The sequence below is a fragment of the Balaenoptera musculus genome, chromosome 6 (assembly GCF_009873245.2).
Source record: "Balaenoptera musculus isolate JJ_BM4_2016_0621 chromosome 6, mBalMus1.pri.v3, whole genome shotgun sequence".
NCBI classification, from domain to species: Eukaryota; Metazoa; Chordata; class Mammalia; order Artiodactyla; family Balaenopteridae; genus Balaenoptera; species Balaenoptera musculus.
The window spans coordinates 85623443-85650059 of record NC_045790.1 but is presented as its reverse complement, the minus strand read 5'-3'; the positions used below and the strand labels follow the sequence as shown (position 1 = coordinate 85650059).

Genomic DNA, 26617 nt, shown 5'->3' with positions numbered 1-26617 from the left:
CTTTAGCACTACAACTCCTGTTTATGGGCACCTTACCTCCTGCCACATTCCCATCACCAAGCAATCAGTTCACTCTGTAGCTACCAGATCCTCTCACAACTTCGTCTTCAGACAGTATTCATCTTTCCTGGTACTTGTCTTTTAGTCTCATCTTAGGCATTATTTCCTCTTGAAAGATTTAACTTTCTCCTTCCCTCATCCTCTAGGCACTTCATATCCCTCTCTAAAGTCCTCCGCACATTTCTATCTTCTTCTTGTAAAATAGTGTATACTGCAGTGGACTTGCTTTAAAAAAAAAAAATCACCTGTTTTGGCTATGCTTTTTACAGCCAATGAATTGTATACATAAGCAAGAACTGTTTCGCTGTTACTGGAGTTTGGAGCTGTCACTCCAGATTCACATTCAAGGATGTTAAAAATTATCTACTTTTAGGAATATCTCAAATGACCATGGCCCCAAATTACAGTGAGGCCAACAGCCAGAACTTCTGCTCAGCAAGACAATCATACATGATACAATGCAATTTCAGCAAAAAGCAGAGAAATGTTTTCGTGTGCATGCAGTGAAAACATACACTTTGTGTTAGGTTTTTCAAAACACAGGATTCCATCTCTGGATTTCTAAGAACCTCATTCTTAGTTGTGACTCTGGGCTGGGGAACCACTGGTGCAGAACAAGTAAAACAGGGAGATTTAGGGCAGGAGGATAATTTTATTGAAAAATTAAGTGCATTATCAGCTACCTTTTGTACTTTTCACTGAGTTACAAACTCTGTTTTGAAAAGTTAACTATATGGTAACTATGAGTACTTAATTTGAATAAGGAAGTGTACAAAGAGGCGTATTTCTACACATACCATAACATCCACATTTACGTGTGCATGCACACACACATACGCACGTATTCAGAGATGGGAAGATGAAAGTTTGGAGGTGATGTTTAGAATGTCTAGGTTATAGGAGAAAGTGAGGTCTTTTGCTTAAACTGTTAGGAAATTAGAATTACCGACTGCTGGTGATTTGGAATTATATACTCAGGAACTAAAGAACCTGGATTTAACCTTAATTGAACTATCCCAGAAAAGGTAACGAGTCAGAGGTAGAACAAGTGAGAGCAACTTCCTTTAAATCCTTGATTCTAATTTTTAAATGCTGTAATATATTTGACAGGATAGATTTTACACTAGAGTAACAAATAACTCTTACACAAAGCAAAAAACAAAACAGGTTTAATGATTAGAAGAGATGAATTAATAGGTTTATAATAACCATTAACTAAGGGAAGCCCTAGAACCAGAAATAAGGATTTTAAAATTGCATGCAAAGTCTAGTTACCATAAAAATCAAAGCAATACCAAAATATCTCAGCTTCCTAGCATAGACTCCAGGTCTTTTTATTTCCAACTCTTGGTAATCAAAATATTTACACTTTCACATGCTACTGGTAATGGAGGAATAAGATTTAATTTGTCTAGGACTACAAATATCTTTCACAGATTGGAGGGCACAAAAAGAACAGTGTCTTCCTCCACCTTTTTGGGCCCATCTTGGGAAAAAAGAAAAGGCACTCCCAAAGGCTCCTTGGTAACACCTTTGCTAGGTTTGTTAATTACTCACATAATCTGTACATTTACTTTATATGTAAAATTAATGGTCCACTCATTTCACAGATCTGGGAACCACATGGCATTGGAACTGCCTTTAACCCACATGCCAAACAACTGGATTGAACAATGACAAAAGCTTTGGATGCCAGTTTTTTAAAAAATGGGGGTTTTGTTTCCTTGAAAACTTAAGCATATGCTTAAGTATTGGACTTTGGCATGCATAGCCAAACATACCATGGAACTGAAAGAACCACCATATATTATGGTGCCAGAGGACTCTGAGAAATTATGCTAGTTTTCTAACATCAGCTGCTTCCGACTCCCTTACGCCAATGTAACTTTGTTCTTCTCCCTTTATTAATTATAACTAAGTGCTCTGAACCTGGGTTTAACCTCTCTGCTGAAAGATTTGTAAAAGAAAGATGCTTGAATTACTGAGTCTTTCTCTATGATCATCAAAACAAAGAGTAATGGAAGTCTTCAACTGCCTGTGGGCAGCTGCCTATTATTCACAGAATCTTTAGAAACCATTTGCCTGAGGCCAAAGAGAACCTGCTTTATCACTAACTCTTGACTCACGTTGAGCCATACTGAAACTGCACTTGGGTAGCTGGTCTCAAGTCAAACCAAGCTTAAGTATTTCTCTACGTTTACTGCATCCATGTAGTGTGCAATTTTTGATGCTGAATAAGAGATATATGGCAATTGAAGGCTTCCCCACAAGCATCACATTCGTGGGTTTCTTGAATTTTCACCTCTGCATGGATCTTCTGATGGTTGACAAGGCTGCGCTGTTGACTGAAACTTTTGTCACACTTCTCACACTTATAAGGTTTTTCTCCTGTGTGTATTCTCTGATGCTGAATAAGGCCTGAGTTCCGGCTAAAGGCCTTCCCACATTCATCACATTTATGGGGTTTATTACCTGTGTGAACACCCTGATGTCGAATAAGATTACAGAGTTGACTAAAACTTTTGCCACACTGTCTGCACAGATAGGGTCTCTCACCAGTGTGGATTCTCTGGTGTTCAATAAGAAATGAGCTCCGACTGAAGCTTTTCCCACATACAGTACATAGGTAGGGCTTTTCACCAGTGTGGATTCTTTGATGTTGTACAAGATGAGCACTGACACTAAAAGTTTTCCCACATTCATCACATTTATAAGATTTTTCCTTAGGGTAGACTTCCTGCTGTATAATAAGACTGCAATTTGGATCAAAACTTTCCTTAGTTTCATTGTATGAATAAGTCTTCTCTCTGGTGTGGATTCTCTGATGCTGAATAAGACCTGAGCTTCTGCTAAAGGCTTTTCCACATTCCTCACATTTATGGGGTTTGTCCCCTGTATGAATTCTCTGATGACGAGTAAGGTTGCAAAGTTGACTGAAGCTTTTCCCACACTCTTTGCACTGATAAGGTCTTTCACCTGTATGGATCCTCTGATGTTCAATAAGGAATGAGCTCCGACTGAAGCTTTTTCCACATTCAATGCAAAGAAAAGGCTTCTCACCAGTGTGGATTTTTTGGTGTTGTATAAGGTATGTACTTAATCTAAAGGCTTTCCCACATTCACCACATTTATGGGGTCTTTCCCCAGTGTGAATTCTCTGATGTTCAACAAGTAATGAATTTCGACTAAAGCTTTTCTTACATTTGGTACAGTGATAGGGTTTCTCACCAGTATGAGTTCTCTGATGTTCAATCAGGTGTGACTTCCAACTGAAGGCTTTCCCACAGTCACTACATTTATGGGGTTTCTCACCTGTGTGAATCCTTTGATGTTTAACAAGGCTTCTTCTCTGGCTGAAGCTCTGTTTACATTGGTTACACTGATAGGGTCTCTCTCCAGTGTGGATTCTCTGATGTCTAATAAGGGTTGAGCTCACACTAAAGGTTTTTCCACAGTAATTACACTCATAGGGCCTTTCCCCAGTGTGAATTCTCTGATGTTCAATAACAAATGAACTGCGACTGAAACTTTTCCCGCATTCATTACATTGAAAAGGTTTTTCTCCCGTATGGACCCTTTGATGTTGAATGAAATGAGCCTTGCGGACAAAACCCTTTCCACATTCTTCACATTTATGACATTTCTCTTCCGAATTTGGTCTCTTACGGATAATGCTAGTGTTTCCTCTGAACATTCTTTGTTCCTGGGTCAAAGATTCCCTTGGTATTTCCCATAAGAAGATTCCTCTCTGTTTATCTAACCTACCAACAAGTTCAAAGGTTTCTCTACCCATAGGATCCTGGTCAATTTCACTTTTGATTCTTGTAACTATTACACCCTGTGGTTCCACTTCTTCCTCAATTTCCTCAATTTCTTGTTTCACAGTTGGCTCCTCATCTTTATCTCTGTTCAAAACATCTGGAATAATAAATGGAAAATAGACACATCAGCCTAGCTCTTTGCCAGCAAGGAGAAACTGTCAGAAAAATAAGATAATTAAGACAAATGATCTACTATATGCATAAAATGTAGTTTACTACATCACAGCATCCTTGTGATGATTACATTAGTTCATATACATAAAGCATTTAGAACTACCTGGCAAACAGTACAAGCTATATAAATATTTATTTAGTATTAGTTATCTGATAAAATGAAATGTTTTTCTTGGAGAAAGGGTATGAAAAGAGTGTTTACGAGGCACAAAATGCATCAGTAGGAGAAAGGAGGAAGGGCTGATAAATCAACAACAAATTATTCAAGGTAAGATGGGCAAACAAAGAAGTAAAACAAGTAGTGGCAGGATAAACTAGCCTATCAAGGAAGAAAGGATAACATGGGAAGAAAACAGTAGGTTCAGGAAAACTTAGGATGAGGTAGCATTATGGGAATGTGAATAAACCAAATAACTGACATAAAAGAACATATAAAATGATGCTGAGAAGGATAAAAGACAAAAACCAGGGGAAACAACAATTCATTCATTAATAAGAATTTATTTATTGTGATCAAAAGCATTGCAGGCATTGTATAATGAGTTAGGATTTAGAGATAAGGCAAGAAGCCCCCTACCAAATGGAATGGGTGACAAGTACAAATGGGGAAAGAATATAATATGGTAAAGAAAATATTAAGTAAAATAGCTCCTACATCAAGAGACAAATGGCTTTTAAAAAACTGGGTTGAAGTGACATGGACTCTGATATAGAAAAACAGAAAAAAAAAAACCCAAAAGGAACATGGTTAGAGTTAATGGAAGAAATTAAGAAAAAGAACAGCCTGTGGTAGCTTATGACTTCACCTACCACAAATACTACATTCTTCAAGTATACATAATTCTCATGCCTTTAAAGATATAAGACACAAGTTGGAACCATCTGTTTCCAACTGAGAGTCTGCATGACATCTGAGAAATGATAATCTTGCATGCGTTGGAAGAAAGATAACATAATGGTCTATGATATAACAGAGCGGCATAGAGGAAACTTAAGTCTGCCTCTGACTTCTTCCCTGATTTTCTGTCTCTTGCTGCCTGTTGGATAACTCCATGAGAAGATTGCATCACCACCAAATTTATATTTGGCCCTAAACAATTTCCCTTTTTAGACTTCCTCTTTTCTTTCAATTTTCTAGTCTTCTAACTGTGGAGTCATCTTTGAATTTTCTTTTCATTTACTTCAAACCAGTCATTTTATTCCAAAAAAACTTCTTCTTATTCCCCTAAGAAACTTTATTTCTGCTTAAGTCTACTTACAGTGCTCTCTCTCAAATTCACTTTCAGTACACTGTGTTTTCTTTCACTCAATGAAAAGGATGAGAGAACTCCCTCACCATTCTACCTCCTACCTATAAAATTACCTTCAGTGGTACATGAAGATATATCCCATTCTTATCCAAGGCTAATTCATCTACTCTCTCTTGATCCCACTTGCCTCTGGGCACTCGTTCAATTATTACCATTTCTTCCTCTTTCTTCAATCTGTATTCCCCATTGACACCTTCCTACCAACATACAAATATATCCAACTTTATCCTGAACCTGAAATCCTTTTCTAGATGAAACCCAAGCTTTGAAAAAAATCTTAACACTGTACCTCTCCATTTCCTATGTTTTCAATGACCAGCTTCTTTCCATTCAATCTATTCTACAACCTACTCTAAAATCTGGTTTCTGTTTCCAGAATCTACAGAAACTTCTCATTAAATCACCAATGACTCTCAAGTAACAAATACAATGGACATTTTTAATCCATATTTTACTCAGCAGCATCTGATACTGTGGACTGTTCCTGTTTCTTGACACTGTTTTTGGTTTCTATGCTATTATATTCTAGTTCCCTCCCTACTTCTTTTCTTTGCCCTTTTCTAATACATTTCCCTCATGTATTTCTCTTCCTTTGTCAACTGTTTAAGGTTATTGTTACCCATGTTTACATCCTTATCTTTCTCTATATACACACCCTCTGAATACTGCCACTTAAATTTCTTTGGATTATTGCAAAAGCCATCTAATAATCCTTGGCTCTTGTCTTTAGGCTGTATCTATTTCACTGAATCCAGAGAGATTTTCATAAAATGGAATTCTAATCATGTCACCACCTATAGATTCACTAGCACTCCATTATCTCTAAAATCAAATCAAATCTCTTTACACAATGATGCTCAGCACTTCATGAGGTCTCTTAAGCTTTAATTCACCCTCCTACCCATGCTCTCACACTTCAAGTGGGCAAATTGCTTGTGCTTTAGTCTTTTATGCCATTTCTTTGCATATCTCATTTATGAAATGTCCACCAACATTGTTTACTTGGGAAACTCTTGGTTTCTCTTTAAGATTCAGTGCAAAGCAACAGTTCCTCTGTAAAGCCTTCACTTAGTCCAACAGACGATTTAAGCGCTCTGTTTTTGATCACCAGCCCTTGTCCATGACTGCATTATAGTATTATAACACTGTACTTTTAACTGTTTGTCTTTTCCATTGGATTGTAAGTTCTTTTTGAGAAGGTAAAGTTTCTTCATAATGTTTACCCAGTGGATATTGTTCCAGGGTTTTACTCAAAGGAATAATACAAAATTACATTATTTGCAGATGATATGAATGCCTACCCAAAATTCCTAAAAGAATTAAATGAAATATAATAGTGATGACAGGACTAACATATAAAACAAATACTGGTTCTTACTACCAAGAATAACCAGTTAGTAAATATTATAGAAAAATAAAATATGCTCTTCATGATAATAAAAACCATAAAACCTAGGAATGTATCTACAAGAAATGCAAGATTCATAAAAATAATCCATACAATTTTTCTGAAGGACATAGACAATTAAATAGAGTCAACCAAATTGCCAAAGAGATTCAACATTATAAGGATCTTATTTCTTCCCAAACCAACCAACAAACCTAACTGTATTCCAACAAAAATCCCACGAGCCAGTTAAAAAACTCCAAGTAATCTAAATTTCAACCAGAAGAATGCAGAAAACTAGTTAAGTACAGTTGACCCTTGAACAACACGAGGGTTAGGGGCACTGACCCTCCACACTGTTGAAAATCCACATATAACTTTACAGTTGGCCCTCCATATCCATGGTTCTGCACCCGCAGATTCAACCAACCACAGACTGTGTAGTACTGTACTACATATTTAGTGAAAAAAAGTAATGTATAAGAGAACTCAAGCATTTCAAACCCGTGTTGTTCAAAGGTCAACTGTATACCCTGAAAGAGAATATGAGTGACTTAATCTTACCAGACATGAAATATAATGTATTGCTGATGTAAATAAAACAGAGAGGCACCGGCATGAAAACAAATAGGTCAAACAGAAAGACAGGTAAAATAAGTGAGTCTAGGCTTCCACACATGGCAGCCTAGAAATGACTAGCCATTAGACCTGGGCTTGGTAGCTATAACCACCTTCTGAGGTATCTGCCGTGCTTGTATGTTCCCATCCTCTGGTCATAGCTAATTTTTCTAGAGTAGACAGTTGCCTCTCAGTTTTCTAGGTAAAAGAATGAGAGAATGGGGAAGGACTTGCATTCCTAGGCCTAGCACAGTGCTTTATAATTATTTATCGAATGAATGAGTAGTTGAACAAATAATTGGAAAGAGACTGTAATTAAAGGAGGAAAACGATGAATTTAAGGTCTTATAGGTACAGCAATTCCCAATTCTGTCAAGGTCCAATATGGCTCAAGTTGTCTGGCGATAAGTCATTAAAACCAAAGAAGTCTGCTTTAGCTGAAAGAACTGAAAGATCAAGAACTAAGAGATCAAGCTGTCAGCTGTATCATCAATATAGTTCTTAAAGTTTTTAAAGAAAAATAGAAAGGATAGGTATGACTGAAGAGGCAAAATTACAAAGCTAGATGAGTTGTGTTAAGTAGAGCAACAGGATGAAGTGGAGGAAAACACTATAGTGGAATAGTTTAGTAATCGTAATCTCTCATCAAGGGAGCACTCATCAAGGGGATGGATATAGAGTTTACAGAGGAGGACGAAAAGATTGTGGGGGGAGAAATAATAACTGATGAAAAGCTGTATTTCAGCTACAATAAAGAAGAGAGCCTAAAAGTAGGAGATCACAGATGGGCTCACTGCCATTTTACAGTACTAGGCACAGGCAAGGCTGGGCATTTGCCTGGTATTATCAACCAGGACACCATATGGGTGGAAAAAGCTGTCAGTGACTCAGAGATACCATAGCTAAATGGAAAAAAATACCTAGCCTGACATGGCTGGAGACTGAAGTGGTATCCTGGAAATAACAGATGAGGTTAGAAAGCTAGGCAGGGGCTATATAAGGAGGTGCTAGTATGTAGGACAAAAAATTAAGATTTTTATCCTTTAAGCTGTCAGAAATCACCAAAAGTTATAAGCAGTTAAGTAACACAAAATCACTTTGGTGGCAGTAAACAGAACATATTAGAATAAAGGGAGACTGGAAGCACAGGGCTAGTTTACAGGCTAATGCAATAATTTTGTCAAAAGATAATGAGTCTTAATTATATTCACTCAGTCACCCAAATATTTAAGAAGCATATAATACATGCCTGGCTCTGTGCTAAGTGCTGGAGAAATCAAATGAAAAAAAAATACAGTTACTGTCCTCTTGAAGATCAGTCTGTTTAGAGAAATAACATAATGATTATAGTACACTGTAATAAATTCAACAATGGAAGCGTATACAAGATAGCACAGAGAAAGGAGTACTTAATTCTGAAGAGGAGGCCCTTGAGATCTTAGTGGATTATCTGCGTTATTTATGTGGTCTTCAAAAGGAGATGACTAAGAAGTTGGATCAACAGAGAAGATAATGACAATGATGATGAAGATAACAATTGACGTTTATATTGTACTTACTACATGCTGGTCAGTGTCCTAAATGCTTTACATATATTAACTGAGTTAATGCTCACAATAATCCTAAGAGGTAAGTGCTATTATTATTTCCATTTTATATTAAAAAAAAAAAAAAGAAACAGGCACAGAAAGGTTAAGTAATTCACCCATAGTCACAAGGCTAGTAAGTGGTGGAATCAGGATTTTTACTTGGACAGTTAGGCTCCATACTGCCTCTCTTAAGTAGAGATTAAGATTTGGGACTTACCATCACATAGCAGTAGCTGATGACCTGAGTGTAAATAAGGTCTGCCAAAGAAGGTATATAGTCTGAGAGGAAGTCTGAGAATGCAAGGCAATAGAAGGAAGCAATAAAAAGTTGCAAATATCTATAGAGAAGAATTAAATACAGTCCAAAAAGAGTCTACTGCATTTGATAATTGGGTTATTATAGACCAATGTTAAACAACTGAACGCAAGTGGTAGAGGCACAAAAAGGGGATTAGAGATAATGGGAGGTAAAGAAGTAGAGAACACACCTTAACTACTCTTACAAAAATCTGGCTGTGAAGCAAACAAGTAGTAGGTTACAGGGAGCAGCAAGACAGACTGTGGCTCAAAGGGGAGTTCTAGAGCCACGAACATATCTATCATCAGAATAAAGGTACCAGGGGAGAAAGAATAGAGACTGAAACTATAAGAAAAAAAAAAAAAGACTGATAAATTCTTGGAGAATGTGAGAAGACAGGCAACCTTAACTGTGCAATGAGGGGCAGAAAACTTGAGAGTTCATGTGTAGTGGCCACTATCTTCTCTGTGAAACAGAAGGTGAGGTCCACCACTGAGTGATGGACCCAAGGAAAACTCTCTAAGTTTTTGGAATAGTCACTAAAAGGAACAGGGGCATGAGCAAATCAATGATAAAAAATTAGCTGAAATGTAAAAACCCAGTGGAGACTAGAAGAAAGAAAAGCCATGTATATATACAGGGCACCAATCCGTTCAGATAAAAAATTTCTCTACTAGCTGTGTTTAGCAACTTAGGTAGGAGAAAAGTAAAGGCAGATTTTATAATCAGTATAGGATTTGAAGTTTGCAGAATGGGTAGAACATAATGACAAGGTGGCAAGAGAGCATGCTGGTGATCATTTTATATATAGGTCCATGGATTAGACGAGGTGAAGTCAGGAGGGGATCGAGAGTCTGGGGGAAAAACGAAGTCAAGGAACAGGAAAGATTAAGAATAAATAGGTTTGGACTTCCCTGGTGGCGCAGTGGTTAAGACTCTGCCTGCCAATGCAGGGCACATGGGTTCGATCCCTGATCCAGGAAGATCCCACATGCCATGGAGCAACTAAGCCCGTGCGCCACAACTACTGAACCTGTGTGCCACAACGACTGAAGCCCACGTGCCTAGAGCCCGTGCTCTGCAACAAGAGAAGCCACCACGATGAGAAGCCCGCGCACTGCAACAAAGAGTAGTCCCTGCTCGCCGCAACTAGAGAAAGCCCACCCACAGCAACGAAGACCCAACACAGCCAAAAATAAATAAATAAATAAATAAATTTATTTTTTTAAAAAAAAGAATAAATCGGTTTGGTAGGAAAAGTAGACAGGTAAGAATTTACAGTAAGCTCCACGTGGGCAGAGATCATGTCTGTTTTGGTAACCCCTGTTTAGTTATAGTCGATAAACATCTACTGCCTGAACAAAAATAAGATATTGGTCAAAGTATAAGATATTGGGGTTTAAGATTTGCCTGTAATGACAAAATTGAGGGTATGATCATTGATGTGAGGTGCTGAATAAAAATGGAAAGCAGGGTCCCTGAAGACAATATGGTCAAGATACAGTGAGGCTGAAGTAATGACAGCATGATCGATGGTATGGGTTAGCAAAGAGAAGATTCTGAAATGTGACAAAATCTATGTGTGAGGAACCAAAAAAGTTGACAGACGATAGTGAAAAGGAATTGAGAGGGTAGGGCAAGACAGCTGAGACCTCAAAAGAGAGAAACTGTGTTTGAAGGTGGAAAACGAATGCTTTGGGAACAGCACTGAAAAGTTAGGAGAACAATTATTTTTCCCTTTCAGCCTTGAGACAAAGGATGAGAGGAAGGAAGAGGATGTAGGAGAATAAGCAGCCCCTGCCAGAGAAGTGGTGTCCTTGGGAAAGTGCCAGGTTTCAGTTAAGGCCAGGAGGGGTAGGGAACATTATGTGAAGAGGAACAGGGGCTCCAGAAGGCAGAGTGAAAAGGGGTGGGAGGAAAGCAGTGGGAGGATGAGCCAGGAGGGAAAGTACAGAGCAATATGGGAATGAGATTACGAAGACAGGAAGCCAGAAAAGCTTGTATTTTGGTCATTGCAAGAACGGTAGGGATGAGAGTCATGGAAACAATCCATGGCTGAAAGGTTTGAATCAGAACTTTGGAACAAAGCAGTTTGGTACGGTGCTAGTTCAAGTGTTCTGATTTCTTATAGTTTCTTAGATATTTTAATCAGAGAAACAGCAGATTCTTACCCAGTGAGACCAGGTTTCCATAATTCTCCATCATGACATCTTTATACAGGCTTCTCTGAGCTGGATCCAGATAATCCCACTCCTCCTGGGTAAAAAACACAGCCACATCCTCAAATGTCAGCAACCCCTGAAACAGTATGATTTCTGTAGTCAGTTCTTGTCTCAAGGACAATTCTACCACTGAAAGTAGCAGAAACAGTCACTTGTCAGGGCCGGGTAGGCTAGGAGGAACATGATACTAAGAGTTCCAAATGGGGCCCAATTCTGGGAACCGACAGAATTCAGACAGGCACCTCAAATTAGAGGATAACTGAGCTGGATCTTTGTCCTCTGTAGTGAGGAACCTAAGGATAAGGCTTTCTGATTTACTAATTATGCCCTAATATTTGAATCTTAGTAAGCTGCCCCAAGGCCTTCCCAAGTTTCCTGCACCTCATTGCCCCGCTCGATTCTCTACAAGCACTGCCTTGAGACCCGTTTCAATTCAAACTTCTCTAAGCGTCTACTTTGGGTCCAGGCATCTCGGCAGGTGTAGAAGACACAGGCGAGGATCAAAAAAGATACCTCACCTGGAAACATTCGTAAATGAAAACGCTAGTTTGGAGCATTACCAATTTTCTTTAGCTGATTTATCAAGTCGCTCTTGAAAAACGGAGCCAGTGGGCAGTTTGATCGCGAACGGCACCCCAGTGTACCAGGGGGTACTTCACCGCACCGCGCTGGCCCTCAAGACCGCGACCCGAGAGGTGGGGGGGCGGTGGCGTGGCCTAGCTCGGAACGGCGAGAGAACGGGGATACCCTGAGGGGCGACTTACCTTTGGCTCTGGCGGGGGGCTAGGCGAGGCCATCTCTCGGACAGAAAATCAGGGCAGGAATACGGGGTGGCCGCACGAAAAGGAGCCTCTGGCAAGGCCTACCCGGCCGCTGAAGATTAGGCCCGAAGAAGGCGAGGCCTCCAGGCTGGATCTGGCCAGGTCCTGCCTCGGTCCCCGAGCGGTCACGACCCCAGCAGCATGTCAGATGCGCTACTTGGCCGCCCCCACCCCGAAACCCCTCCCCTGCCTGGCTGCGCTGCTTTCAGGCCTCGCTGGAGCCTCCTCCCGGTTGCCCGTTCCTGCTGCTTTCAGCCAAAGAGCGCTATGCTCGCCCGCCCCCGGACCAGAAGGCGTCACCCGGAACCTTCCCGGGACGCCCCTCAACTACAACTCCCGTCATGCTACGAGAGAGCTCCTGTGTCCAGCCTCCCCCTGGCAATGGCTACCGAACTACACTTCCCGGAGTACAAAGGGTGAGGGAGCCGCTGGTGAGTCTTAACCGAGGAAAAAAGGGAACACCTGCCACTAAGCTTACATTTGATTGGCTGATCTTGCGGCGTCACTGCCGGCTGGGGGCGGAGCTCTGTCCTGAAGCTCTCATGGAACATGGCGGCGCTCTGGGTGTCCGGCGTTGCCAGAAGAAGCTTCACGTGGATAGTCTCAGGGGCGCCACGCAGAGAATTTTGGTCTCGATTCAGGTAAAGTGGAAGGTTAGACGGTGGGTCATGCTAACGGAAAGTGAGGAGAGAAACTGAGAAGGATGAACTAAGACGGGACCCTGGTCCTGCGCCACCAGGGAAGGGGCAGGAAAGTGAGTTAGGGTTCTGAGCTCAGAAGCTTCAGCGCTGGTTTCCGCGAGCGGTGGGGTCCCGTCACTTCTTTTGGCCTCAGTTTACTCATCTTAGAACCGAAATACCACCCCCTTACCCTTCCACTTCACTCGTTAATTTATTGAGTAAACCGTACTGACCGTGTGTTCCAGACACAGAGTGTAGTGTGGTGTCAGGAAACAAGTGACTCATTTGGGACGAGCAGCTCAGGAACGTGAATGTGAAAGTACTCCATGAACTAACTTCATTTGCGGGGTATATTTCTTCACAAGCAAGATTCAGAGATGAAGTGTAACCTCCTCGTTTTGTTCGTTCGTTGATTCACTCAGCAAATGGTTTTTAGACAGCTGTCCTGGCCCAGTATTTCTCTAAGTGGGATATAGCAGCGGAAACAAAGTCCCTTCTCAGAGCGTAAGTACTCTGGGCAAGAGGAAACTGAGGCCGCACAGAGAGGGAGTATTTTGCTAAAAGTCAGAAAGCAAGTTTATGACAGAGCTGGATCTGGAACCCAGGTCTCTTAACTCCCCATCTACTGCTTTTCCCACAATACCATGTGGAGTTTTGTAAAGGTAAGTCTATTTGACTCAGTGTTAGGACATCAAAATTTGTAGGAACCTTAGGGAACAATATATGCCCTCTTAGATTTCAAACAAAAACTCCTTCAATCCAAAAGGGTTTTTATCATCAGCTTATGCATTTATTAGCTTCCCCTCTATTTTGGTTAATATTTATTATTATCTCTCAAATCTCCTTCAAGTTTGTTTCATTTGCTCATTCAACAAGTATTTCTAGAGTGTCGACTATATGCTGGGCATCTAGGTGTGAGGGATACAGTTGTTAATAAGACAAACGAAATCTTTGTCTTCATAGAGCGTATGTAATGGCGGAGAAAAAATGCACAAATATAATTTCAGAAAGTGGTAAATTATGAAGAAAACTAGAGCACAGGTGTGTATCTTGGAGGTACTGCGGTTTGTTTTCAGACCACTGTAATAAAGCGAGGATCTCAAAGCATGTTATACAAATTTTTTGGTTTCCCAGTGCACATAAAGTTATGCTTACACTGTACTGTAGTGTGTTTAATGTGCAATAGCATTATGTCTAAGAAAACAATATACATGCCTTAGTTAAAAAAATACTTTATTGCTAAAAAATGCTAACCATCATCTGAGCCTTTAGAGAGTCATAATCTTCTTGCTCGTGGAGGGTCTTGCCTTGACGTTGATGGCTGATGATAGTTCAGGGTGGTGGTTGCTGAAGGGTGGGGTGTCTTGCAATTTCTTAGTATAAGACAACAAAGTTGGCGGCATTGATTGACTATTCCTTGAATGATGATTTTTCTGTAGCATGCAATTCTGTTTGATAGCATATTACCCACAGTAGAACGTCTTTCAATATTGGAATCAATTCTCTCAAACTCTACGCCTTCTTTATCAACTAAGTTTTTGTAACATTCTAAATCCTTTATTGTCTTTTCAGCAATTGTCGCAGTATCTTTAGCAGGAGTAGATTCCATCCCAAGAAACTATTTTCTTTGCTTATCCATAAGAAGCAGCTCTTCAATGATGGGGTTTTATCATGAGATTGCAGCAATTCAGTTACATCTTTAGGGCCCACTTCTAATTCTAGTTCTCTTGCTATTTCTACTACATTTGCAATTACTTCTTCACTGATGTCTTGAACCCCTGAAAGTCATCCGTGGGGGTTAGAAACTTCCAAACTCCTGTTTATGTTGATATTTTACCTCTTCCCATGAATCACGAATATTCTTAATGGCACCTAGAATGATGAATTATTTCCAGAAGGTTTTCAACTGACTTTGACCAGATCCATCAGTGGAATCGTTATCTATGGCAGCTGTAGCCTTACAAAATGTGTTTCTTAAATAATAAGACTTGAAAGTAAAAATTACTCCTTGCTCCGTGGACTGCAGAATGGATGTTGTGTTAGCACACATGAAAACAGCATTAATCTCGTACGTCTCCATCAGGGAGCTGTTGGGTGACCAGTTGCATTGTCAATGAGCAGTAATATTTTGAAAAGAATCTTTTTTTCTGAGCGGTAGGTCTCAACGGTGGGCTTCAAATATACAGTAAACCATGTTGTAAACAGATGTGCTGTCTTCCAGGCTTTGTTGTTCCATTTATAGAGCACAAGCAGAGTAGATTTAGCATAATTCTTAAGGGCATTAGCATTTTCAGAATGGTAAATGAACGTTGGTTTTAACTTGAAGTCACCAGCTACATGAGTCTCTAACAAGAGTCAGCCTGTCCTTTGAAGCTTTGAAGCCAGGCATTGACTTTCTCCTCTCTAGCTATGAAAGTCCTAGATGACATTTTCCAAAAGAAGGCTGTTTTGTCTACATGGAAAATCAGTTGTTTAGTGTAGCCACCTTCATTATCTTAGCCAGATTTTCTGGATAACTTGCTGCAACTTCTACTTGCTGCTTCACCCTGCACTTTTATGTTATGGGGACAGCTTCTTTCCTTAAGCCTCATGAACCAGCCTCTGCTAGCGTCAGACTTTTCTTCTGCAGCTTCCTCACCTTTCTCAGCCTTCATAGAATTGAATAGAGTTGGGGCCTTGCTCTGGATTAGGCTTTGACTTAAGGGAATATTGTGGCTGGTTTGATCTTCTATCCAGACCACTAAAACTTTGTCCACATCAGCATTAAGGCTGTTTTGCTTTGTTAACATTTGTGTGTTCACTAGAGTAACACTTTTAATTTCCTTCAAGAACTTTTTCATTGCATTCACAATTTGGCTAACTGTTTGGCCAAGAGGCCTAGCTTTCAGCCTGTCTTGGCTTTCAGCATGCCTTCCTCACTCAGCTTAATCATTCTAGCTTTTGATTTAAAGTAAAAGATGTGCGACTATTCCTTTCTCTTGGACACTTATAGGCTGATGAAACGTTATTAATTGGCCTAATTTCAGTATTGTTGTGACTCAGAATAGGGAGGTCAAGGAGAGGGAGAGAGACCAGGTAACAACCAGTTGGTGGAGCAGTCAGAACACACACAACATTTATCAATCAAGTTTGTTGTCTGTATCAGCATGGTTTGTGACACCCCAAAACAGTTACAATAGTAAATCAAAGATCATTGGTCATCACCATAACAAATATAATAATATCAAAAAAGTTTGAAGTATTTTGTGAATTCCCAAAATGTGACAGACACGAAGTGAGCAAATGCTGTTGGAAAAATGGCGCCTGTAGACTTGATTGATGCAGGGTTGCGACAAACCTTCAGCTTTAAAAAAAATACAATATCTGCGAAGTGCAATAAGATGAGGTATGCCGGTATAAGAGATTACTGAGATGAAAGGAATAGATTACATTTCATTATGATGAGATGTGACTGGAGTAGTTTGAGGAGAAAATGGGAGGTGAGGAAGTAGAGACTATAAGCATAGTCAACTCTTTTGAGAAGTTTTGTTATAAAGGAAGCTGGAGTGGAACATGGAATCTGGGGAGAATTTCCTTGAAAGATGGGAGATCCTGCAGCATATTTGTGTGTCATGGGGGTACTCTAGTAGATAGGGAGAAATTGATAAAGAATTGATGCAGAAAGAGGGATAAATAGCTGGAAGAGTCTTTGAGTAGGCACAGATGAATAGTGTTACAAACGATTTTCTTGGCTAGACATTGTTCATTTCTGGTGCCCTCCAATTTCTGTAGGGATGACCAATCCCAATCAGATGCCAACTCCATAGAAGACAGGAGTTAGTTTATGAACAAATAAGCACTGAAATAATGTGTCAAGACAGATTCCTTCACATTGGCCCATGTACTCAATAATAGTTACACAAGCAGTTTTAAAGGACCCCAAAATCAATAAAACAGATCTCCGTATTCAGGAGTTTATAATCTGGCACAGTGGTTCTTAACCGGGGACAGTTTTGCCCACCAGGGGACATTTGACCATGTCTTTTGGTTATTATGACTGGAGGACAGGAGTGCTACTGGCATTTAGTGGGTAGAGGCCAGGGATGCTGCTGAGCAACCTACAGTGAACAGGATAGCTTCCCACAGCAAAGAGTTGTCCAAAATGTCAGTGATGTTTGCGCTGAGAAACCCTGATCTAGTAAGAGAAGTAGAATGTAAATAAAATTAAAACTCAGGTAGGATGCAGTATGCTCTGAGAGCAATATATAGTGGTCTGATATATGTGGAATCTTAAAAAGAAAGAGGATACAGATGAACTTACTTACAAAGCAGAAATAGACCTACAGACATAGAAAACAAACTTATGGTTACCAAAGGGGAAAGTGAGGGAGAGGGATAAATTAGGAGGTTGGGATTAACATATACACACTGCTATATATAAAATAGGTAACTAACAAGGATGTAATGTGTAGCACAGGGAACTCTATTTTGTAATAACCTATAAGGAGGAGAATCTGAAAGAGAATATATATATATATAACTGAATCACTGTGCTGTACACTTGAAACTAACATGACATTGTAAATCAATAATACTTCAACTAAAAATAAGTACTATGAGAGATCAGAGAAGCTTACAGTTATACTTGATTGGGGAAATCAAGTAAAGCTTGACAGAGAAGAGTTTTGTCCCAGGACTTAAAGGATAAATAAGATTTCTATAAGTGGAGATGAAAGATAGTTATTTCAGATAGGATATAACTTGAGCTAACATGTGATATCAGGAAAGTGGGAAACAGAATGTAGTTTAGTTTAGGTAAGGCATAGAATGTATATAGGAGATTAGTGGGAGATGAGGTTAGAGAGGTAGATTGGGTTTGGATCTGGGAGGACCGGAAATCCCAGAGGATTTACCTTCTTCACCCATTCTTGGGAATTCTTATAGCATGTAAAATCTGAAATTAGTGTTTGTTTTCTCTTTGTGCCAGTTTAGTTCAACTATAAACTTCCAAGGGCAGGGACCTGTCTAACTCTTCTCTCAACAGTGTCCAGAAGAGTAGTAAGTGTGCAGTATATTGATTTAGATTGATGGGCAAAATTAGGTCTTCTGTTGGTCAGCTTCTTTAATGCAGTGAACTAAAGATTCACATATTTGTTTTTGATCATTCCAGAAAAGAGAAACAGCCAGTGGTGGCTGAGACAGTAGAAGAGGTGAAGAAAGAACCTATTCTGGTGTGTCCACCCTTACGAAGCCGAACTTACGTACCACCTGAAGATCTCCAGAGTCGTTTGGAATCTCATGTCAAAGAAGTTTTTGGTTCATCTGTTCCTAACAATTGGCAGGACATCTCCCTGGAAGATGTTCATCTGAAGTTCAGCTTCTTGGCACGTTTAGCTGATGACTTGGGCCATGCAGTGCCTAACTCCAGGCTTCACCAGATGTGCAGGGTCAGAGATGTTCTTGATTTCTATAATGTGCCTGTTCAGGATAGATCTAAATTTGATGAACTTATTGCCAGTAATCTGCCTCCCAATTTAAAAATCACTTGGGGTTACTGAGCAGTTTAAAGGAGGAACACGTTGAAATAATTTTTTTTCCACCTGAGAAGGGGGCTGCTTATCAGACATTTTGATACTTTACCATGTGAAATGCTGTCAGAACTGGTCTGTAAATCCACTTTTTTCTGTGGAAGGATGTGTCATCTCCCTTTTTTTTTAATCATCATGAATTGACAAATATGATTTTCTTTTCACATTTGCTGAAACGTTTTTTTAATGGAACCAGGTCATTAATAATTTATGAAAATATATATTACATAACAAGGTAACATTTATAAAAGAAACATAAAAATCTGTGTCGTGTATTATGAAAGTTTCACTATTCGCTTTACTGTATAAGTAGAAATAGAAAATAATACTGTTCAATCTAGATTAATCTCTTGGAATTAAAGTAGATTTCTTAAAGTGTGTTTGTAATTTTTTTAATGTGAAATTTGCTTTTCTGCCTTGTCATTTTCTTAATTTAAGTATTATAAATGAAAAAGTTAGAATATATGTTATTTTGGTAAAAGATAGAACAGATTCTATACCTAAATGAATATTCTCTTCAAAGGAGATGTTTATTTCAAACCCTTTTGCTTTTCTGTAACTTTTAAAAAGTGGCCTTGAGTACTTATGAATATCCACTAGGGTGATAAGTCTGCAGGCTTTCATGTACTTAATTTGTGGAAATTACTCAAATAGCTAACCAGATGATTCTGAATGATAAGAAAATGATAAAGTGATTAAATTAGGAATTTTTTTCAGACTTTAGATATAGCTAGAGAGTAATGACACAAGAAGAAGGAATTGCTTGTATTTTATCTTGACTACAAATAATTCTGAAAGAAAAGTGATAGGTTTTAAACAAAGGAAATTGTATTTATTTTCTTTTCTAGGGAGACTCCTTTGAAGAGGGAAAAAATTAGTTGGATATATAAATTCTGGTATGTTTATTAGAAAAATAAGTTACAGTATGGTCATGCCCTATAAATGTCATCAGTGGACAATCAGATTTTCAATAACCTCTACATGGAAGAACTTCAGAAGTACCTGGAATGTCTAAGTGTTTGGAGCCCTGGAACTTAAACATTAGAGGTGTTTATCCCTTCTGCTTCTATGTGAAATGGGGTCAACGTGGAAACATTTGAATTTTATGTACAGGATTTGATTATCTCATTTCCCACGCAACTTTTACTTCTAATCTGGAGACACAGAAAAATGTGCAAAGGGCAAGGTGGAAGTAAGAGATGGTGAGGGCAGTGTGGAAAAGCACTTGGTTTCATCTGGAGAGCTGCAAAGCCAGCATTCATGTAAATGTAAGGGCCAAAGAAATTACTCCTTCGTAACCTGGAGCAGTTTCTCAAAATTTAATGTGCTTATGAATCACTTGGGATCTTTTTAAAGTGCAGATTCTGATTCTGTAGGTCAGAAGTGGGTCCTGAACTTGTCTATAAAGCCCCTAGGTTATTCTGATGATGTTTTGAGTACCATGACCCTAGAAGCTAGTATTGAGGTGGGAGACAAGTACTGCCCTCTGAAACAGCAGTCCTGGAACGTTTAGCTGACAGGGAAGGTAAACTGCGAATTCATCAGTAACTCTAGAGGGCATCACTGGTTTACAGCCCAATATAATATATCACAATAATGACCTATAGTTTTCCTGGAAAGATTAAATTAGGTTTGCTAACTTGTTTCCTGAGATAACTAAAAACATATGATATAAAAGTTTTACTTTTCAAAAAATTAAATGATTACTATATAAAAGTGTTAGCAATTTTACTCTGTTGGGCCGTTGAACTCAGTGTGTATGCTTACATAAAAACTGCTAATAAAATAGAGTTTCAGCGTTAGTTAGTAGAATGAATGGTCTTACACAAACAGTGCTAAGTAACAAAGATTCAACTGATTAATTTGAAGATTCTAATTGGCTTTATTAAATGATTCATGAATCAGGCAGCATCCCCTCCAGCAATAGAGAGCTGCTCTGTTGAGCTTCAGAAAAGGAAAGGTTTTTAAAGACAGGGAACAGAAAAAAGGAAATTACTAGCAAAAATGCATTGTTTTAGGCAAGGTCACCCTCTTTAAGGGGAATGGATAGGGTCTATCAGTGGATTTCCTCCTAGTGCTGACCAGGAAATTCCAGATTGGCTGATTAAAGGTCACATTCCTGGGGAAGGTCGAGTCTATAATGAGGTTAGATATTGTCTTGGTTTGCTGCCCTGTGGCCTAGCACAAATGACTTGATTTTCGGTTTGTCTCCTTTTTAACAACAGTATATATTTCAAGCAGCATAAAAGAAACTTCTCCCTCTCTTCTGTTCTTTTTAATTTTAACGTGTCATTTATAAAAGTAGCACTTTATTTTAGAAAATTGGGAAAGACAGAAAAAATATCTTTTCCATCAACCAGATAATCACCTAACATTCTTGTATATTAACAAGTGAAAAAAACCTTTTTTCCTGTATTTTAAAATTTGCTATGACATCCTGTCCTGTGACCCCTTCACACCATGAGTATTTCTACTCCTCTTTAAATAGTCGTAAGAATAATAGATTTGATTAATAGCATATTATTCCATAAATGTATGTTACATAATTATTCAACCAATATTCTATTACTGGATTTGAAATTGTTGCCAGTTTTTTGCTTTTATGTTATTTTTTTATTTGGCTTTTCTAGTTTTTTGAGTGTTGGTGTGCCATAAAACGCCTTCCTACTCAGAAGTCATTCCACTGTGTCTTTTTTTAAAATTAATTAATTAATTAATTTATTTTTCTTGTTAACGCTTTTTTTTAATTACACACATACAATGTACAAGTTAATTGTAGAAACATTAGAAAACACAGATAACCAAAATTTAAAAAAACTTTCACATGGTGATAATAATTATTGACACCTAAAATATGTATTTTTACAAAAGTGGTTTTATATAATACAATACGTATTGATTTATTCTCTCTTAAAATATGTATTTGTTTTGTTAATAAGCATACTTCTCCAGAGTCATTTTGAATTATTGCTTAGTTCTTCATTGAAAGATATATGCTATTTAATTCATCCTGAAAATACAGATTGGTTCTATGTTTTGCACATATAAACAATACTCCAGTGAACCCCCTTGTACATATACTTTCTTTTTTAACATCTTTATTGGAGTATAATTGCCTTACAGTGGTCTGTTAGTTTCTCCTTTATAACAAAGTGAATCAGTTATACATATGTTCCCATATCTCTTCCCTCTTGCGTCTCCCTCCCTCCCACCCTCCCTATCCCACCCCTCTAGGTGGTCACAAAGCACAGAGCTGGTCTTCCCGTGTGATGCAGCTGCTTCCCACTAGCTATCTATTTTATGTTTGGTAGTGTATATATGTCCATACCACTCTCTCACTTTGTCACAGCTTACCCTTTCCCCTCCCCATATCCTCAAGTCCATTCTCTAGTAGGTCTGTGTCTTTATTCCTGTCTTGCGTGTAGGTTCTTCATGACCTTTTTTTTTTTTTTTTTTTAAGATTCCATATATATGTGTTAGCATACGGTATTTGTTTTTCTCTTTCTGACTTACTTCACTCTGTATGACAGGCTCTAGGTCCATCCATCTCACTACAAATAACTCAATTTCGTTTCTTTTTATGACTGAGTAATATTCCATTGTATATATGTGCCACATCTTCTTTATCTATTCATCTGTTGATGGACACTTAGGTTGCTTCCATGTCCTGGCTATTGTAAATAGAGCTGCAATGAACATTTTGGAACATGACTCTTTGAATTATGGTTTTCTCAGGGTATATGCCGAGTAGTGAGATTGCTGGGTCGTATGGTAGTTTTACTTTTAGTTTTTTAAGGAACCTCCATACTGTTCTCCATAGTGGCTGTATCAATTTACATTCCCACCAACAGTGCAGGAGGGTTCCCTTTTCTCCACACCCTCTCCAGCATTTATTGTTTGTAGATTTTTTGATGATGGCCATTCTGACTGGTGTGAGATGATATCACATTGTAGTTTTGATTTGCATTTCTCTAATGATTAGTGATGTTGAGTATTCTTTCATGTTTGTTCACAATCTGTATATCTTCTTTGGAGAAATGTCTATTTAGGTCTTATGCCCATTTTTGGATTGGGTTCTTTGTTTTTTTGATATTGAGCTTCATGAGCTGCCTGTTAATCTTGGAGATTAAGCCTTTGTCAGTTGCTTCATTTGCAAATATTTTCTCTCATTTTGAGGGTTGTCTTTTCGTCTTGTTTATGGTTTCCTTTGCTGTGCAAAAGCTTTTAAGTTTCATTAGGTCCCATTTGTTTATTTTTGTTTTTATTTCCATTTCTCTAGGAGGTGGGTCAAAAAGAATCTTGCTGTGATTTATGTCAGAGTGTTCTGCCTATGTTTCCTCTAACAGTTTTATAGTGTCTGGCCTTACATTTAGGTCTTTAATCCATTTTGAGTTTATTTTTGTGTATGGTGTTAGGGAGTGTTCTAATTTCATACTTTTACATGTACCTGTCCAGTTTTCCCAGCACCACTTACTGAAGAGGCTGTCTTTTCTCCACTGTATATTCTTGCCTCCTTTATCAAAGATAAGGTGACCATATGTGCGTGGGTTTATCTCTGGGCTTTCTACCCATCTGGGCTTTCCATTGATCTATATTTCTGTTTTTGTGTCAGTACCATACTGCCTTGATTACTGTAGCTTTGTAGTATAGTCTGAAGTCAGGGAGCCTGATTCCTCCAGCTCCATTTTTCTTTCTCAAAATTGCTTTGGCTATTTGGGAGTCTTTTGTGTTTCCATACAAATTGTGAAATTTTTTGTTCTAGTTCTGTGAAAAATGCCAGTGGTAGTTTGATAGGGATTGCATTGAATCTGTAGATTGCTTTGGGTAGTAGAGTCATTTTCACAATGTTGATTCTTCCAATCCAAGAACATGGTATATCTCTCCATCTATTTGTATCATCTTTAATTTCTTTCATCAGTGTCTTATAATTTTCTGCATACAGGTCTTTTGTCTCCTTAGGTACGTTTATTCCTAGATATTTTTTTCTTTTTGATGCAGTGGTAAATGGGAGTGTTTTCTTAATTTCACTTACAGATTTTTCATCATTAGTGTATAGGAATGCAAGAGATTTCTGTGCATTAATTTTGTATCTTGCTACTTTACCAAATTCATTGATTAGCTCTAGTAGTTTTCTGGTGGCATCTTTAGGATTCTCAATGAATAGTATCATGTCATCTGCAAACAGTGACAGCTTTACTTCTTTTCTGATTTGGATTCCTGTTAATTCTTTTTCTTCTCTGATTGCTGTGACTAAAATGTCCAAAACTAGTTGAATAATAGTGGTGAGAGTGGGCAACCTTGTCTTGTTCCTGATCTTAGTGGAAATGGTTTCAGTTTTTCCCCATTGAGGACAATGTTGGCTGTCGGTTTGTCATATATTGCCTTTATTATGTTGAGGAAAGTTCCCTCTGTGCCTACTTTCTGGAGGGTTTTAATCATAAATGGGTGTTGAATTTTGTCAAAAGCTTTCTCTGCATCTATTGAGATGATCATATGGTTTTTCTCCTTCAATTTGCTAATATGGTGTATCACATTGATTGATTTGCGTATATTGAAGAATCCTTGCATTACTGGGATAATCCCCACTTGATCATGGTGTATGATCCTTTTAATGTGCTGTTGGATTCTGTTTGCTAGTATTTTGTTGAGGATTTTTGCATCTATGTTCATCAGTGATATTGGCCTGTAGTTTTCTTTCTTTGTGACATCTTTGTCTGGTTTTGGCATCAGGATGATGGTGGCCTCATAGAATGAGTTTGGAAGTGTTCCTCCCTCTGCTATATTTTGGAAGAGTTTGAGAAGGATAGGTGTTAGCTCTTCTCTAAATGTTTGATAGAATTCGCCTGTGAAGCCATCTGGTCCTGGGCTTTTGTTTGTTGGAAGATTTTTAATCACAGTTTCAATTTCAGTGCTTGTGATTGGTCTGTTCATATTTTCTATTTCTTCCTGGTTCAGTCTCGGAAGGTTGTGCATTTCTAAGAATTTGTCCATTTCTTCCAGGTTGTCCATTTTATTGGCATAGAGTTGCTTGTAGTAATCTCTCATGATCGTTTGTATTTCTGCAGTGTCATTTGTTACGTCTCCATTTTCATTTCTAATTCTATTGATTTGAGTCTTCTCCCTTTTTTTCTTGATGAGTCTGGCTAATGGTTTATCAATTTTGTTTATCTTCTCGATGAACCAGCTTTTAGTTTTATTGATCTTTGCTATTGTTTTCTTTGTTTCTATTTCATTTATTTCTGATCTGATCTTTATGATTTCTTTCCTTCTGCTAACTTTGGGGGTTTTTTGTTCTTCTTTCTCTAATTCCTTTAGGTGTAAGGTTAGATTGTTTATTTGAGATGTTTCTTGTTTCTTAAGGTAGGATTGTATTGCTATAAACTTCCCTCTTAGAACTGCTTTTGCTGCATCCCATAGGTTTTGGGTCGTCGTGTTTTCATTGTCATTTGTTTCTAGGTGTTTTTTGATTTCCTCTTTGATTTCTTCAGTGATCTATTGGTTATTAAGTAGTGTATTGTTTAGCCTCCATGTGTTTGTATTTTTTACAGTTTTTTTTGCTGTAGTTGATATCTAGTCTCGTAGCGTTGTGGTCGGAAAAGAAACTTGATATGATTTCAATTTTCTTAAATTTACCAAGGCTTGATTTGTGACCCAAGATATGATCTATCCTGGAGAATGTTCCATGAGCACTTGAGAAGAATGTTTATCCTGTTGGTTTTGGATGGAATGTCCTATAAATATCAATTAAGTCCATCTTGTTTAATGTATCATTTAAAGCTTGTGTTTCCTTATTTATTTTCATTTTGGATGATCTGTCCATTGGTGAAAGTGGGGTGTTAAAGTCCCCTACTGATAGTGTTACTGTCGATTTCCCCTTTTATGGCTGTTAGTATTTGCCTTATGTATTGAGGTGCTCCTATGTTGGGTGCATAAATATTTACAATTGTTATACCTTCCTCTTGGATCGATCCCTTGATCATTATGTAGTGTCCTTCTTTGTCACTTGTAATAGTCTTTATTTTAAAGTCTATTTTGTCTGATACGAGAATTGCTACTCCAGCTTTCTTTTGATTTCCATTTGCATGGAATATGTTTTTGCATCCCCTCACTTTCAGTCTGTATGTGTCCCTAGGTCTGAAGTTGGTCTCTTGTAGACAGCATATATACGGGTCTTGTTTTTGTATCCATTCAGCCAGTCTGTGTCTTTTGGTTGGAACATTTAATCCATTTACATTTAAGGTAATTATCGATATGTATGTTCCTATGACCATTTTCTTAATTGTTTTGGGTTTGTTATTGTAGGTCTTTTCCTTCTCTTGTGTTTCCTGCCTAGAGAACTTCCTTTAGGATTTGTTGTAAAGCTGGTTTGGTGGTGCTGAATTCTCTTAGCATTTGCTTGTCTGTAAAGGTTTTAATTTCTCCATCAAATCTGAATGAGATCCTTGCTGGTAGAGTAATCTTGGTTGTAGGTTTTTCTCCTTCATCACTTTGAATATGTCCTGCCACTCCTTCTGGCTTGCAGAGTTTCTGCTGAAAGATCAGGTGTTAACCTTATGGGGATTCCCTTGTGTATTATTTGTTGTTTTTCCCTTGTGCTTTTAATATTTTTTCTTTGTATTTAATTTTTGATAGTTTGATTAATATGTGTCTTGGTGTGTTTCTCCTTGGATTTATCCTATATGGGACTCTCTGCTTCCTGGACTTGATTAACTGTTTCCTTTCCCATATGAGGAAAGTTTTCAACTATAATCTCTTCACATACTTTCTCAGTCCCTTCCTTTTTCTCTTCTTCTTCTGGGACCCCTATAATTCGAACGTTGGTGCGTTTAATGTTGTCCCAGAGGTGTCTGAGACTGTCCTCAATTCTTTTCATTCTTTTTTCTTTATTCTGCTCTACAGTAGTTATTTCCACTATTTTATCTTCCAGGTCACTTATCTGTTCTTCTGCCTCAGTTATTCTGCTATTGATCCCTTCTAGAGAATTTTTAATTTCATTTATTGTGTTGTTCATCATGTTTGTTTGCTCTTTAGTTCTTCTAGGTCCTTGTTGAACGTTTCTTGTGTTTATTC

The 26617-nt window shown here is 38.3% G+C and overlaps 3 protein-coding genes across 5 annotated transcripts in view; 2 read left to right on the top strand and 1 right to left on the bottom strand.

Moving 5' to 3' along the window:
- Nucleotides 1-1212: 1212 nt before the first annotated feature.
- Nucleotides 1213-12731, bottom strand: ZNF189 (zinc finger protein 189). 3 transcript variants are annotated; one of them, XM_036854651.1, is made up of 3 exons: nt 12244-12731; nt 11429-11555; nt 1213-3978 (listed from the first exon to the last, which is right to left on the bottom strand). In XM_036854651.1, the coding sequence occupies exons 1-3, from the start codon at nt 12274-12276 to the stop codon at nt 2258-2260; spliced, it is 1881 nt and encodes a 626-aa protein (XP_036710546.1). In that variant the 5' UTR covers nt 12277-12731; the 3' UTR covers nt 1213-2257. The 3 variants fall into 3 exon arrangements, with proteins under 3 accessions (XP_036710546.1, XP_036710547.1, XP_036710548.1); XM_036854652.1 differs by having other exon boundaries at nt 11429-11513; XM_036854653.1 differs by having other exon boundaries at nt 11429-11510.
- Nucleotides 12732-12788: 57 nt separating this feature from the next.
- On the top strand, nt 12789-18928 carry MRPL50 (mitochondrial ribosomal protein L50). Its single transcript, XM_036854658.1, has 2 exons — nt 12789-12941; nt 18130-18928. The coding sequence occupies exons 1-2, from the start codon at nt 12850-12852 to the stop codon at nt 18515-18517; spliced, it is 480 nt and encodes a 159-aa protein (XP_036710553.1). The 5' UTR covers nt 12789-12849; the 3' UTR covers nt 18518-18928.
- Nucleotides 18929-18999: 71 nt separating this feature from the next.
- The window catches only part of LOC118896620 (bile acid-CoA:amino acid N-acyltransferase-like), a 43088-nt gene continuing 35470 nt past the window's right edge, over nt 19000-26617 (top strand). The window contains exon 1 of the mRNA XM_036854655.1: nt 19000-19443. The gene's annotated coding sequence lies outside the window, so the exon portion shown is untranslated. The remainder of the gene's footprint in view (nt 19444-26617) is intronic.